At 43.6% G+C, this 12,507-nt stretch overlaps 2 protein-coding genes across 2 annotated transcripts; both read right to left on the bottom strand.

Annotated features, from left to right (window-relative positions):
- Positions 1-486: 486 nt before the first annotated feature.
- LOC123497862 (uncharacterized) lies at positions 487-2,489 on the bottom strand. Its single transcript, XM_045234845.2, has one exon. The coding sequence runs from the start codon at positions 1,505-1,507 to the stop codon at positions 521-523; it is 987 nt and encodes a 328-aa protein (XP_045090780.1). The 5' UTR covers positions 1,508-2,489; the 3' UTR covers positions 487-520.
- Positions 2,490-2,665: 176 nt separating this feature from the next.
- LOC109777946 (putative receptor protein kinase ZmPK1) lies at positions 2,666-7,711 on the bottom strand. Its single transcript, XM_040402554.3, has 2 exons — positions 4,238-7,711; positions 2,666-4,163 (listed from the first exon to the last, which is right to left on the bottom strand). Exons 1-2 carry the CDS (start codon positions 4,764-4,766, stop codon positions 2,908-2,910), a joined length of 1,785 nt encoding a protein of 594 aa, XP_040258488.3. The 5' UTR covers positions 4,767-7,711; the 3' UTR covers positions 2,666-2,907.
- Positions 7,712-12,507: the final 4,796 nt, after the last annotated feature.

Raw genomic sequence — 12,507 nt, 5'->3', positions numbered from 1 at the left:
GCTCTGGACCCCTTGCAGGTGATGAGCCAAGGTCGAGCTGACAAAGCTATGAGAGGATCCAGAATCCACCAACATCAAAACCTCTTGGTCCTGCACCCAGCCGTGCAACCGCATTGTTGTGGGTGATTCGGCACCTTCGAGGGCTTCCTTGGACAGAACACAGCAGTCCGCTTCGCTCGGTGCTGTTTCCTTTTGCTCTTGCTCGGTAGGCTGGCCCTGGAGCATATCAATGAGCTCTTCGACGACATGTAGTTGAACCGTAGGGCCGCACCGGTGCTCGCGACTCCACCGCTCGCCGCAGGTGAAGCAAAGGCCCTTGGCACGACGATAAGCACGGAGAGCCGCCAGCTTGTCCTCATTAGAGGTGGACTTGTTGTTATTGTCGTTGTCGCGGCGACCCTCTCGCCGCGCCTCCGGTACCCCGACGCCTGGCTTCGGCGGGGGTAGTGGGAGCGGCAGCGCCGTGCGCGGCGTGGCGCGTCCAACCGCTGGTAGCGATGGTGGAGACGAGTGACGCCGATCATCCCGCCGGAAGAGTCCACCACCTCCTCCTGCAAACAGGCGAGATCCACAGCAGTATCCAGAGTTTGTGGTCTATGCAAAACAACAGCTGCACGAATATCACGTTGCAAACCCTCCATGAACTGGGTAACAAAAATGCAGGATCCCAAGAGGGGTGATGTGCTAGAAGGTGATGCATAATTTGAGTAAATTGCTCTGCATATTCTGCCACTGTGCTCGTTTGTTTCAACCTATTAAACTGCCTTAACAGGTTCTGGAATTCCTCACGCCCAAACTGGCGCAGATCACGGCAGCAAAACCCCCCCCAATCCTGATAATGCAAGTGAGCTTGGGAGGACTGGAGCCAAGTGAGAGCCCCATCTGTGAAATACATGGCGGCGCAACTGACCCAAGTGTCAGGGCTAAGGGTGCAAACGCGGAAGTAAGCTTCACATTTAAGACGCCAAGCCTTCGGGTTCGTCCCGTCGAAAACAGGGAAATCGAACCGCGGCGGTGGTGGCAAACGGTGATATCCCCGGTCCCCTGAGAACGACTGCTCGCCATACGGAAGGAGATCGTACGTACCAGTGGCCGGAGGCAATCGTGGGGAGTGAATCTCACCCACCGATTTCCCCCGAAGATCATGTGCGACACCGCGGCCATCGGGTCCGTGACTGCCGTCACCGCGAGCGTGTGGCTGCTCGCCTGGTCGATGGAGAGACGTGCCGGCCATGTCTGGAAGCAGAGGCGGCAGGTCGGAGAGGCGGACCGAGGGCGCCGTTTCCTTCAGCAGCGCCGGATCCGGCGCCTGCGCGGCCGCTGGGCGCGGTGCCTGGATGTGTTGGCGAAGATCGGTCACCTCCGCCCGTAGCTCGTCGACGGATCGCTCGATCGCCGGGCGCCATCCTTGAAGCTCGAGAACCACCGGGTGGATCTCACTGATCTGGGCGGACATGCCGCTGATGGCCGCCGTCAGGTCCGCCAGAGCCTTGTTGATCTCCTCCATAGCACCTCGCCGCGTCTGGATAATAGAGGGGAAACGGCCGGCCAGATTGATGGTGGAAAAGAAAAATTGGGGGTGGATCGGGACGGCTCTGATGCCACTTGTTAGGCTCCCGCTACAATATTTCTCACACAGGATCAAGGATACAAGAATTCCGGCCGGTTTGGGGTTCGGTGGAGGGAGAAAGGGGGGATCGAGAGAGAGAGCCGCCGCCTAGCCAGTTACATCCACGCCGTCCTCCGTAGGAGGGGAACCGGTGATACATAACCCTAGCGAGTGGTGTCCCAGACTTGGGCCGTCAGCCGGCTGTTGGGCTTGACTTGTCGACGGGGCCGTTCCGGCCCAGCGGGTGCAGCAGTAGTTGAGGCCCCAGCGTCGGTGGTGACCGGGCCAGGGGAAACGGAGGCCGTAACAGTATATACTTGTTCCGTATTTTCAACAGTGCCTTTCGCACTGTTTGTTGATTGTTCTTTTAATATGTACTACAACCTTGGTAATTCATTGCATCGGCATTGGGACCATAGGGCAGTAAGGCCCAATACACATTTTCACTCTTTCTGAACAGGAAGCTAAATCAATCATTTTTGTTACTCCAACGATTGTAGATATTCCGAACTTGAGCAGTGTTCTGAAAGATCAGTTAAGCTGATACAGTTATAAGTGCTAAAGTTTTCCCATATTGCCGGAAAAAATAATTTGGCCCTGGTGCTCGATTTGTACTTTCTACCATTGCGACTAATAATGTAGTCCAAGGATGACTGGCTCACTTTACTGATTATGTTACCAGCCGAAAGTTCGACCATAAATTAGTGCCAAAATGTAGTGGTTCCGTAGTACTAGATCGATGGACCATTCAAGTCAGTATTCCACTGCTAATTCAGCAAGACATTGATAGCTGAAATGATTTGTGCTAGTATTTTAGCTACTAGCAAATTTTCCTTTTGAGTTATCGGTCACATTTATCAGTATCTTATATTTGTACAAGATTTCAGTGAGTGAATGTTGTCAGGTGTTAACTGGCTACTTGCTAACAAGAGTCACGCGGTCTCTGGTTGCACTGAAGGGATCTCGAATGGAAGAACGGATTTTTGAAGAAACAGCGGGAATCTTTGGAAGTTGTTACATGCTCTAGAAGATCAAACAGTTATGCAGACTAAAATCTTCTTTTCTTTTCTTTTTTTTTCTGTGAGGAAAAACTATACAAATAAGCCCACTATGTTTCATGCAAGAATTCATATAGACAACATTCAATACAGTGCAGTTAGTGTTCCATCTACAGAAAGATTTATGCAACACACAACCTGACATTTTCTCTAGCAACATTTTCCTCTACTTTCAAATATCAAGCAATATACTAGACCAATTCTTCTTATTGCAATTGATACACTGTTGTTTATTGCCGGTCACCATGAGTAGGCTGGGTGATTGTCTTCATCATCACATGCCAGTAGAGCTTTTACAATTTCATTCATTGTAGGTCTGCTGTTTCTTTCTTCGAGACAAGCCAATTTCACCATTACCGCCACTTGCTCAGGATTGAAATGGCCATTCAGTCTAGCATCGGCTATAACCTTGACATCTCCACTCTCCAGCAATTCTTTAACTGCATGCACAAACTGTCTAAACTCCACCTCTTTCCCATCCACTGTAATCCCACTTGAGATCCTATTTCCAGTCACAATCTCGAGAAGTACAACGCCATAACTGTATACATCAACCTTTGCGTCGATCGGCAAATTCAGTGCCCACTCTGGCGCCATGTAGCCCATTGTTCCTCTCATGTGGGTGAGATTGAAACTGGAACTGTCTCTCTTTGAGAGTTTGGCTAGTCCGAAGTCTGCTATCTTTGCTTCGAAGTCTCGGGTCAGGAGTATGTTCTCTGGCTTTATATCACAATGGATTACCCACTCAAGGCACTCATGATGGAGGTATGCCAAGCCTCTTGCTGTTCCTAGTGCTATTTTGAATCGTTGGCTCCATGCAAGTAATCTCTCAGCACTAACATTACCAAATATAAACTTGTCAAGTGATTCATTCTCCACATACTCGTACACCAGCAGTTTGTGTTGACCCTCAGAGCAAAACCCCCACATCCTTACTAAATTCATATGGTTGATCCTTCCAATTATATTCATTTCTGCCCAGAATTCCTCCTCACTATGTGAAACGCTAGTTAGTTTCTTCACTGCCACCACTCTCTTATCTTCAAGTACCCCTCTATAAACAATTCCCGAACCCCCTCTTCCAATCTCTTCCTTGAACTTTCCAGTTGCTTCCCGTAATTCCCTGTAGATGAACATCCTGAACTGGCTCATCACAGTCCTATAACCTTCTTCCATTGACTTAGGTATATTTTGCTTGCTGTAAAGAAATGACCAGCTTGTACCGATAAAGAGCAAGACTAGGGCTCCCAGTATTGCTGCGAACACATAATAAATTGTATAACTCTTGTTGACATCATTCATTCCATACATACTTGCAGATCCTTGTACAACCACTCGAATATCCGGATTGCATGTGATATGAGACTGTCTGGAGATGCTCATATTCTTTGGCAGTTTGACATAGTTGTCGCCAGGAAAATTTGTGGAGCTGTAACCATTGAAGAGTACAGCTTTGGTGTAGCAAAATCCAGATCCTGCCTTGTACTCCCTCCGTTCTAAAATAGATGACCCAACTTTGTACTAACTTTAGTACAAAGTTGGGTCATCTATTTTGGAAAGGAGGGAGTACGTGAGAGCTGAGCAGGAGCAAATGTCCAAGCATGTCTTTTTACATTCTTCAAGTGAGACGGACACATTATTGGTAGCAATGTATCCGTCGGTGAAGAGAAGCTTTCCCACAAATTTGCACCAGTGTAGTCTTTGATTATGAGGTTGCCGGTGTCAAGAAGGGAAACCACCGTGCCCTCGCCAGAGCTTGTCTTGCTCTCCCAAGTCACGGTGCCATTGACATCAGCGAGGACCAAGTTTCCATTATGGTTCAGAGACACCATGGAACCATGGCCATTCACCAAGGACCTGGGGTTTGCAGACCATACAACAGTCTTTTCCATGGTGTTGGTGAACCAGATAGAGAAGGAGAATGCATTCTCTCCAACTTCATAGAAGCCGCAAGAAAAATCATCATTTGGTGAGGTAAGGAAGGTCTGCCTATGCTCTTCTACAGATAAGGATGAGCGAGTGCTTAGCATCGACTGAGCATATGAGCATGGCAGAGCGGTGAGCAATGGAAGAATGGTAAGGAAGAGGAATGTGTCCATTTTTCTTGGTGTTCAGCGAGTTGTATGGCCGAGGGTACTGCTTCCATTTATGCTTGCTATTTTCATCATGTATGTATGCATGTGGTCCTAATTAATTTCCCACTTGCTGCGAAGGCCCTTTCATAGAGTCCAATTTGAACTCATGCTTCAGTTTCTTGGTCTAACATGCGAATAGGTTATTTTTTTTCTTTATGATGATTCTTATCTCAGTCAGTCGTGGTGGCTTCTAGACAGAGAGGACTGCGATGGGATTTTTTTTTTTGACATTTTCCTTTTTAGGAAGTTTGAAGTCCAAATTGACGTTAGCTGCACGGTGCAAAATAGTTTGTCCCATGGTTTTATTACTGATTTTTCGCAAATTATGATTGTCCTTTTGTTTCATATTGGCCTTCTTTTCTGAGCATTAGTTTATTATGGACCTTGATGATGTTGGTACTGAGCTAGTTATGAGATGCTAATCCTTGATTGAATTGGTGTCAGAAGTTTGTTAGTGACAAGCTGGCATCACCATAACCTTTCTTCTTCTGGGCAACGATGATAATCATTTAGCAAGTTTGAGCTACATTTTATTTGTGAGTGTGTTTATGTTATGCCGTCTTTGACATGCTATGGTAGCTATTGCCCACTTGAAGAGGTGGACAACTTGTTAGAAAAAAGAAGATGAGGTGGACAAGCCACAAGTGGTTAGGCCGCCTACCTAATGCCCTGATAGCCATGGTGCCACCGATCCTTAGCATGGAGCCATGGACTTCTGACCGGGTAGCTTGGCGTTATCATGGTATTGTCACTGTCCCCTGATATTGATCATTTATTATATGTCGTGCGATGCCAAATTAAAGATCATGCCTGTGTTATTTTTATTCTGTTTCTTCTGGGAATCTTCTTATACTTGCGTGCAAGGCAAACTAAATGCGTGTTCCTCACACTAGGTTCCTATGTATTGATATATGATCATTGTATTGAAGCACTTCGCTATGCTTCTCTATCTTCCTTCAAGAAATTTGAAGTAGCATAAAAGTTTCTTCACGTTGGATAGGAAATGCAGGCCTTAATCTGGATGATATCCTTGTGACTTCCCAGCTGTTAATTCTGGGTTGCCGTTGTGATATCTGGGCTCGGCACAAATTCTTGGCCAAACTTGGGTTCTAGATGGAAAGGAAAAGAAAAAAACATAAAAAAAATATATATCGAAATAACCAGTCAGGAACCATCTAGAAAGCTCTAGTTGCCTTGCCGAAAGACTCATTCAACCCCACTGGGATGACAAGGGAAGTTAGCTGATGGAGTACTACAAGGACCCAGTTTTGAGAAATGGTTCGACTGGTTATTTTGATTGTTTTTTCTTTGTTTTGTTTTCCTTTTGTTTTTCTTTTAATTTTTTAATTTACAAAAAATGCTCGCGAAAGTAACTTTCAAAGGTTTAGTTATGAAGCCCTACCCAATGGAATGTTCCGTGTTCAACTAGAGAATGAGACCCTCTTCCTAGGCTATATTTCAGGAAAGATCCGGTCTAGTTCTATACAAATACTGCTGGGGTATAGGGCCAAAATTGAAGTGAGCCCTTATGATTCAAGTGTTTATATAAAATGTTTGGAAATCTCGAAAATTGTTGGAATTTTTAAAAATGTTTGAATTTTAGAAAATGTTCATGTTTCCAAAAAAATGTTCGATAATTTAAAAAAGTGGTAACCTTAAAAATGTTTGCTTTTTTAAATAAAATAAAATAAATGTCCGTGTTCGCAAAAAAATGTATGCCTTTTATAGAAGTGATTGTTCAAAAAATATTTGTGTTTCAAAAAGGATCTCATTTTTCAAAAATTGTTCACAATTATTTACTCAAATATATTTTTGAAAAATGCTCACTTTCTAAAAATATGTTTTTTTTCGTGTTTTCGCAAAATCCCAAATGAAACCAACCTGTGGTTTGATGGTTAGGATGACAATGGTAGTCTTGGCCCACCAGGGTTTAGGTCCTAGACTTGACATTAGTGCTTGCATTCTCTTGGATTTATTTCAGACCTTTCGGCAATGTGCGTTCAGTGGGAGTTGACGTTGGCGACATCGGCAATCTCAACATGATATGTTGGCTCAGTCTCTTGAAGATGCTCATAAGGATAAGATATGTGTACGTGTTTCCATAGAGGTGAGTGTATGTGTGTATGTATGAGCATCTGCGCCTGTATTGTCTCCCAAAAAAATCCTAAATGGAAATTGTAGAAAACAAATCGACTCGTACATTATGCCGATTGGCCACAGAATCTATATATGGGCCGGCCCAGTCAAAGGTTGCCCTATATCAGTTGGCCTATTTTGTGTGAATAGAGGCTCCCCTCTAGCTAGATACGCTCTTAATCTAGCACCTGGGCGTCATGTATGGTTTGGCCAACCACATGATGTAAGCATTATCCCACTTTTTATGAAATTCGATCAATAAAGAACTGGCTTTCCCTTAAAAAAATCAATAAGGGGAATATACGAGCCAATATGGAGCTCCTAATCGGTGTTTAAGACGCCAAAATAAGGATGCAGTTGTGTGTGTTTTTAAAATGTACATTGTGTATTAAGAAAAAGTAGACATGTGTTGAAAATGATGTAACTGCTAAAGAACCCGACAAAAAAAACAAAAAGTAAAGAAGATAAACAATCATAAGAGAAACAAAGAAAATCAAGGTATAGCAACAAAAGGAAAAGACGAAAAACCCCAATGAAAAAAAATCAAAGTAAAATGAAAAGAAAACAAAGAAAATCGATGAAAGAACAAACAACACCAAAGATAAAAAATAAAAGGAAACAAAAAAAAACGAAGAAACGTGCTGAGCGCACTTGCAACGACCGCTAGGAACGGCAACGATCAACCGCAGTGAGCCAGCTTGCTAGTGGTCGCCCTCTCAAAAGAAAATATGCTAGTGGTCACGTGTAGGCAATTCCTATCCGGAATCAATACAGGTGCCATGGAACCGGTCGAGCGCACTTACAACCGCACTGAACTGGACATGTGCCATGGTGGACCACATGGAACGAGCGCAGTGCTATAATTTTTTTAACACAGTACAGACGCAAGCATTCATATACACGCTCATACACTCACCTCTATGAACACACACGCACATCCTACCCTATGAGCACCTCTGAAAAACTGAGCCGGCATATCATCTTGAAATTTACGAAGTCACCGTAGGCACCTCGTCATCGACGGGAACATCTCTTCCCACTGAATGCGCATCGTCGAAAATCCTAAAATAAATACAAGCACCAGGACTTGAACCCTGATGGGCTGAAAATACCACAGTTCCTCTAACCATCCAATCACAGATTGGTTTGCCAATGCCAAAATTTTCAAACAACAACCATCCACTGTATCAGTGGTGCTGGCAAGGATAATCAAGGAAGCAAGAATTTGGCACGCCGCCGGTCGTCGCAGGGCAAGCTTATTGCTGTTTAGACCAAGAAAGCCTGACTAAGGGATAGTGCTAGCGGTAGTTAATGGTGATTGGCCCATTTTTTACGCTCTTGTAATTTCTCTGTATGACGTTTCCCTATAGCCTCCACATTTTCAATGAAAAAGCTGCGCTGACAGCACGTTGATGAGCGTTTTTTCGGAAGCCTTCCAATGATCATTTGGGAGTGAACTGAGAGCCCATCACTTGGCGCTCTTAGCCGTCGCTATGTGTCGCGCTCTAGGTGCTCCCTAAAAAAATATTTTTCCACACGCGTTTTCGGTTGTTTAGACGGTTTTTTGGCTTTTTTTCCACTGATCTTTCTTAGCTTTTGGAAAAATAATAATTTATGTTTATTTTTGCGCGAAGAAACACATTTTTTTTTTTGAGAGGCAAGGCCGGGTTGCTTGGAAATGAAGAAAAAGCATTTTTTTACTTCCGTGAGAGGCACGGTTTCGCTCTGCGAGAGGCATAGCCGTGTCTCTCGAAAACGGGAAAAAATATGTTCTCTTTTTCTTCGGTGAGGTACGGTTTTGTTTTCGCAAGAGGCACGGCCGTGCCTCTCGAAAACGAAAAAAACACATTTTTTTTCTTTCGTGAGAGACACGGTTTTGCTTCCGCTTTCTTGAAAACGAAAAAAAAATTGTTTTCTATTTTTTCAGTTAGAGGCACTGTTTTGCTTTCGTGAGAGGCATGGTTTAGCTTCCGTGAGAGGCGCGATTTTGCTTCCGCGAGAGGCACGGACGTGCCTCTCGGAAACAAAAGAAATGTTTTTTGTTTTTTTCTTTTAGCGAGAGGCACGGTTTTTGATCCGGTTTTTTTCATGAATGAAAAAGTTCATAAAAATCTATCAATATGAGATCTAGTTTTGAAGATCTCGACGCAAGGGATCCAATTGCGAAAAAGGTTTGAGATTTAGACGCACGGTTTAGAAGATAAAATATTTTGAATAAACGGATCCACGAAAAAAGGAAAAACTCTCAGGTTACGACAAGTGACACACATGCAACGCACCACTTATCGCAACATGAGAGGTGGAAATAATCTTTGAAAAAAGTACTCCACAAATTATGATATCGACTTACATAAACCGCTAGGAATGGCAGCGACCAGCCACGTTAGTGGTCGCCTGTAGGCGATTCTTATCCGCAATCGGTACATGCGACATGGGACCTCTTACTTAGGGGCACTGTTATGTGGCGCCCGCTGCGACGCCTACAAATTATAATCTTTTTTAACATTTAGTAATATTTTAAATATATATAATACAAAAAGCATTTTGAATATTTTTTGTAAAAAGTTAATCATGCATTGAAACATGTTAAGTGTGTAAAGAAAAGTATTAGTCATATGTACGAAAAATGTTTGTTACAACAATAAATGTCATGTGTTTAAAAAAATGTACGTGCCATTTAAAAAATTGTTTGTACAACGTAAAAAAATGTTCGCATAATTCAAAAAAATGTTTCATACATTCAATAAATGTACATACCATTTAGAAAATTGTTTCACGAGTTTAGAAAATGTTTTCCTGACATTGTCCATAAAAATGTATACAATGTAAAAAAATGATTCATACTATATGAAATATGTTTCATACTATTAAAAGAGATACGTGACATTTCCAAGAAAAATCCCGGCGATTCATAAAATGTTCGTGACATTTAAAAAATGTGTATAGAATGTAAGAAAATGTTCGCGTAGGTTAAAAAATGTTTGCGAACCAACCTGTGGATCAATGGTTAAGATGATAGTGATATTCCCAGCCCACCAGGGTTCAAGTCCTAGACTTGACATTGGTACTCGCATTATTCCTGGATTTATTTTAGACTTCCGGCAATGTTCGTTCCTTGGGAGGAGACGTTTCCGCCGACTATGAGACATCTATAATGACTTCGTAAACCTCAAGATGCTATATCGGCTCAGTCTCTCAGAGATGATCATAGGGTAGGGTGTACGTGTGTGTGTCATACGGATGAGTGTATGCTCGTGTATGTGACCGACTTCAATTTGTACTGTGTTAAAAAAATTGATATTTGTATCCACTAAAAAAATTGCACAACTTGTATTTTGGAAAAAATGTTACCGTGTGTTCACAAAGTGGTCAAAACATGTAGAAAAAAAGTACATCATGCATTTGAAAAAAGTCCAAACTGTATCATAAAAATTTATTCACATGTGCTCTAAAAATGTACATTGTGTAATAGAAAAATAAGAAATGTCTGAAAAAATAAAAACAAAAAGATAAGCGTAAAAAGGACAAGAAAAACAAGAAAGAAACAACAAAAAAAACCAAAGTATAACAAAGAAAGGAAAACCAAAATAACCAATTAGAAAACAAAGAAAAATGAAGGGGAAAAGGGAAAACTAGAGAAAAAACGAAAAATTAATAGAAAACCGGAACTATGTAAACCTACAACGAAGAAAAACCAAAAACAACGAGAAAACAAAAAAAGAATGCAAAAAGAAGAAATAAAAGAAAACCAGTGAAAAAAATTAAACAGAAGGAAAAAACGAAAAAGAAAACCGTTGCCATTAGGTGATTCTTATTGAGAATCAAAAGTAAGGGTCCCTAAAGAAAATAGAAATCGGCCAGGGCGACATATGAGGCATTTGTTGGGAGCAACTAACAAACGACTACTCGTCCGAGAGCTCCACAAGGGTCTTCTGGGGTGGGCTGAGGGTGCGCTACTTAGCACGCTCTCAGCCGGCGTCACATGTCGCGCTCTGGACGCTCCCTCTGGTTTTGATTTTTTTAATATTTTTTCGCGCGCCATTTTAGCTTTTTAGATGTTTTTTTTACTTTTTGATTTTTCACGGTCTTTCTTAGCTTTTGAAAAACAATCTTCAAAAGAATAATTTTTTTTGCCCGAATAAACACGTTTTTCTTGCTTCCGCGAGAGGCACGACTGTGCCTCTCAGAAAAGAAAAAAAAACACTTTTTTACTTTCGCAAGAGGCACGGTTTTGCATCCATAAGAGGTGCGCCCGTGCCTCTTAGAAACGAAAAAAACGTATTTTATTATTTTTTGCTTCCAGGAGAGGTACGGGTTTCTAATAAACGAAAAAAATGTGTTTTTATTCTTTTTTGAGAGGCACGGATTTGCTTCCGCGAGAGGCATGGATTTGCTTCCGTGAGAGGCACGGTCGTGCCTCTCGGGAACAAAAAAAAAGATGTTTTTCTTTTTTTCGGCGAGTGTCGTGGAATTGTCACGGCAGATGTCCTTGAGCTAGGACTTAGTCGTGGAGCCATCGCAGCTAGGAAGCTTGAAGGGGTTATACGGGACAAGGAACACGAGGGTTTATACTGGTTCGGCCCCTTACGGTGAAGGTAAAAGCCTACGTCCAGTTCGAGGTGTTATTGATTAGGGTTACGATCGCCAGGGAGCTAAACAGCTATGCCCGGCTCTCGGAGAGATTGTTGTCGCCCTTAAACCGCTGCCGGGTTGTCCCTTTATATAAGGAGGCTGACGCCCAGCAGCCCTTAGAGTCCTGGCCAGCTCATAAGAGTGTCCGGCTCGGACTCTAAACAATACTTGCCTTACACTGCAAGTCTACTATAACAATGATTGTAACTACGGGCTTTAAGCCATACGCCGGGTCTCAGCCCATCTCTGGCCCATTATCTTGAAACTTAGCTCCGGGCTTCTGGTAATGATCCTTAGAGTAACCCGGCCCTCCTGGCGGGTGACCTCCAGGTCTATATCCTCAACATTAGGCCCCAGATTGACTTGAGCCGGCTCGTGTCAATCTTCAGCTCTGCAGACAGAAAAAATCTCCGGCTTACCATTCATGTGAAGGTCATAACCCGGAGTGACGTCATCCTCTGGACTCCGGATAATCCGCCGTGACGTCATCCTCCATTTAGTCCGTTTTTTACTCCGCCAGATCCGCAACGGATCTTTGCTCTTACTGTCTTTGCGAAAATCGAGGCGCTGTGAGGGGGAGATAACCACGCCGTGGCCTCCTTGAATCCCGCGCCCACTTATGACTCGGCCTTATAAATAGGCCGGCCCGGCACTCTCTTCTCACACTCTCCTTCTTCTTCCTCGCGCTGCCGTTCCTCTGCCCGAGCTTCTGCCGCCGCCGCCGCCGTCACGCCCCTGATCTTCACCGACCCGGCCGCTGCATCACCCTGACCCGGACCAGATAACGGCGGCGACCTTCGCTCTTCCTCAACTCCGGTGAGTCTTCCCTGCCTTGCTAGAACAAATCTGTGGTAGGGTTCATCTTGTGTTCTTCGCGTTCTTCACCATTGCCGCAAGTTTCGGTAACCCCTGCAGCCACTGCCCCCGTTGATCTTAA

This window comes from Aegilops tauschii, chromosome 3 (genome assembly GCF_002575655.3).
Source record: "Aegilops tauschii subsp. strangulata cultivar AL8/78 chromosome 3, Aet v6.0, whole genome shotgun sequence".
In the NCBI taxonomy this organism is placed as follows: Eukaryota; Viridiplantae; Streptophyta; class Magnoliopsida; order Poales; family Poaceae; genus Aegilops; species Aegilops tauschii.
This window is presented reverse-complemented; position numbering and strand designations above follow the sequence as displayed.